Source organism: Orycteropus afer, unplaced genomic scaffold, assembly GCF_000298275.1.
Source record: "Orycteropus afer afer isolate SDZICR_OR568_19922 unplaced genomic scaffold, OryAfe1.0 scaffold00014, whole genome shotgun sequence".
Lineage (NCBI taxonomy): Eukaryota > Metazoa > Chordata > Mammalia > Tubulidentata > Orycteropodidae > Orycteropus > Orycteropus afer.
Window position 1 is genome coordinate 1,135,568 of NW_006921601.1, and position 2,410 is coordinate 1,137,977.

Below are 2,410 nucleotides of genomic sequence, written 5' to 3' on the forward strand. Positions count from 1 at the left end.
AGCCACTGTGCTGCAAACTCATATAAGCTATCATTCAAGATAGATGTATCTGTCCTTAATAATTAAAAGCAATGCACTTTGAAGTACCCTATAAGTAAAGAGATTTTGAAGAACCTGGAATTTCACAACAGCAAATCTTTGCCTACATGATCATGGTGGTACCATTTCAAAAGGGATAAAGCTAAGAAGACAGGAAAGGGTAGGAAAAAAGAATGAAGGGAAAGGTAAACACAGGGAGGAAGCAGGAAGATTGATGTTAAATTGGGGGGATTGTAATCAATGTCACAAAACAAAATATGGATGAATTGTTGAATGGAAAAGCACTTTGCTCTGTAAAATTCCAAACAAATCATAATAAAAACTAACAATAATACAAAAAGAGGTTGAAGTATGTGAGTCACATGAAAATATTTTGTGTGACTCAATATCTAGTTTCCTTTGGTTGGCTCACTATTACTTGGTGGTATCAACCTGGCTAAGAAAACTCCAACTTCTCAGAAGATTATACAAATGTTATGAAAAGCAATGTCCTTTCCTTTAAATGGGAACTTAAGGACACATTCTCGTATTTGCTTGGTTTTCACTCCATACACAGTAGGGTTCATTGGGGGAGGCATGAGTAGATAGAGGTTAGCCATGATAATGTGTATGTGGGGTGGAATAGTGTGTCCCCCAAAGCAGTGTGTAAAAAATGTAAAGAAGGCTGGAAGATATGTGATGACAATGGCACAAATGTGGGCAGTGCAGGTGCTGAAGGCCTTCTGCCAAGCATCTGCCGAGGACAGACTCACAACTGCTCGAAGAATCATGGTGTAGGAAATTGTGATGCATAAGATATCAAAACCCCCAATCAGAAGGGCAACCATCAGACCATAGATAGCATTGACCTTGACATTGCCACAGGATATCTTGGCCACAGACATGTGGTCACAGTAGGTATGGGGTATGACATTGCCCCTGCAGTATGGTAGGCGCTTTGTGAGGAAAGTGAAAGGGATAACAAGCATCAAACCTCTAAGAAAAGTGAGCAGACTGCCCTTGGCAATGACCGAATTAGTGATGATAGTGGCATAATGCAGGGGGTAGCAAATGGCTGCATAGCGGTCCAGGGCCATGAGCATGAGACCTCCAGACTCCACCCCAGTGAAGGTGTTGAAAAAAAAACATCTGGAACAGGCAAGCATTAAAATCAATCTCCTTGAGGTTAAACCACAATATACAGAGGGTGTTGGGAAGCGTGTTGGTACACATGAGCACATCTGTGAAGGACAGAAGGGCTAGGAAGATGTACATAGGTTTGTGCAAGGTCTCTTCAGAGTAGATGAGTTACATAAAGCCAAAGTTCCCTGTAATGGCAATGCTGTACATGGTACATAGGGGGAAAGAGATCCACAAATGCACTTCTTCCAGCCCAGGGATGCCATTCAGGATGAATGAAACTGGAGTTAGGCTGGTGTTGTTTACAAATGACATAACAAGTTTTGGAAAAGAGCTCTGATGATGCAGTGTCTAAGGCATTTGACTGCTAACAAGAAAGCTGGCAGTTCAAACCCACCAGCCACTTCTCAGAAGGAAGACTGGACGATCTACTTCTGTAGTGATACTGCCTCACAAACCCAGGGATCGCTATGAGTCGGATCTGACTCGAAGGTGGTGAGTTTGGTTGGGTTACTTTGGAAAGTCATGATACAAAAGTTGCAGAATCACTCCTATAAGCAGTGAAAAAAAAAAAGAGTAACTGACAAGGTTAATGCCTAATTTAACTTTCTTATAAGTTAATTATATATGTTCTCTTATGTTGAATATGTGGCATATACTCTATTTGGGTCCTTGCCTTAAGCATTTAATGTTCACAATGCTAATTGACTCAGGCTAGCTGATGCTGGCCGCCAATGAACAAATGGATTACCAAGGAATGATTAAAAATTTTCTGTGTTCTAGGTGCTCACCACCACAGTCAGACAGGTCTATTCTTTTCTGAAATGTTAGCAATCATCATTGTGCACCTTTCACAGTTAATCAGTCTTACATTGTGGACATACTGATCGATGATAATGCCGACCTAGTTTTAACCCAAACTTCTACTTTCTGGCATGTAGGAAACCAATTAAATACAAAAAAATATGAATTAAGTCCTTTTTTGTCAATACTCTCTTTAAGCAGAATCATAAAATGATCCAAAATGTGAAAAAATAATCCCCTTCCCAATATCACCAAAAGACCATCTATTGGTGATCTCTCACCATAGGTCAATCATCAGCACTAATGTTAGTTAGGTAAGCACTTTATTAAGGAGACTTGGAGGCTCAATGCTTAAGTGATCCACTGTGTTTGAGAGGTCGCTGGTTCAAACCCACTGCCCACTCCACCAGAGAGGGACCTGGTGCTCTGCTTCCATGTGGATTTCATT

General features: G+C 40.7%; 1 protein-coding gene across 1 annotated transcript in view; it reads right to left on the reverse strand.

The window, feature by feature from the left end:
- LOC103210363 (olfactory receptor 52N1-like) overlaps positions 1 to 1,473 on the reverse strand; it is a 29,929-nt gene extending 28,456 nt beyond the window's left edge. The window contains 2 exon segments of the mRNA XM_007956289.2: positions 645 to 1,163; positions 1,165 to 1,473. Coding sequence (XP_007954480.2) covers positions 645 to 1,163; positions 1,165 to 1,473 — 828 coding nt within the window.
- Between the last annotated feature and the right edge of the window lie 937 nt (positions 1,474 to 2,410).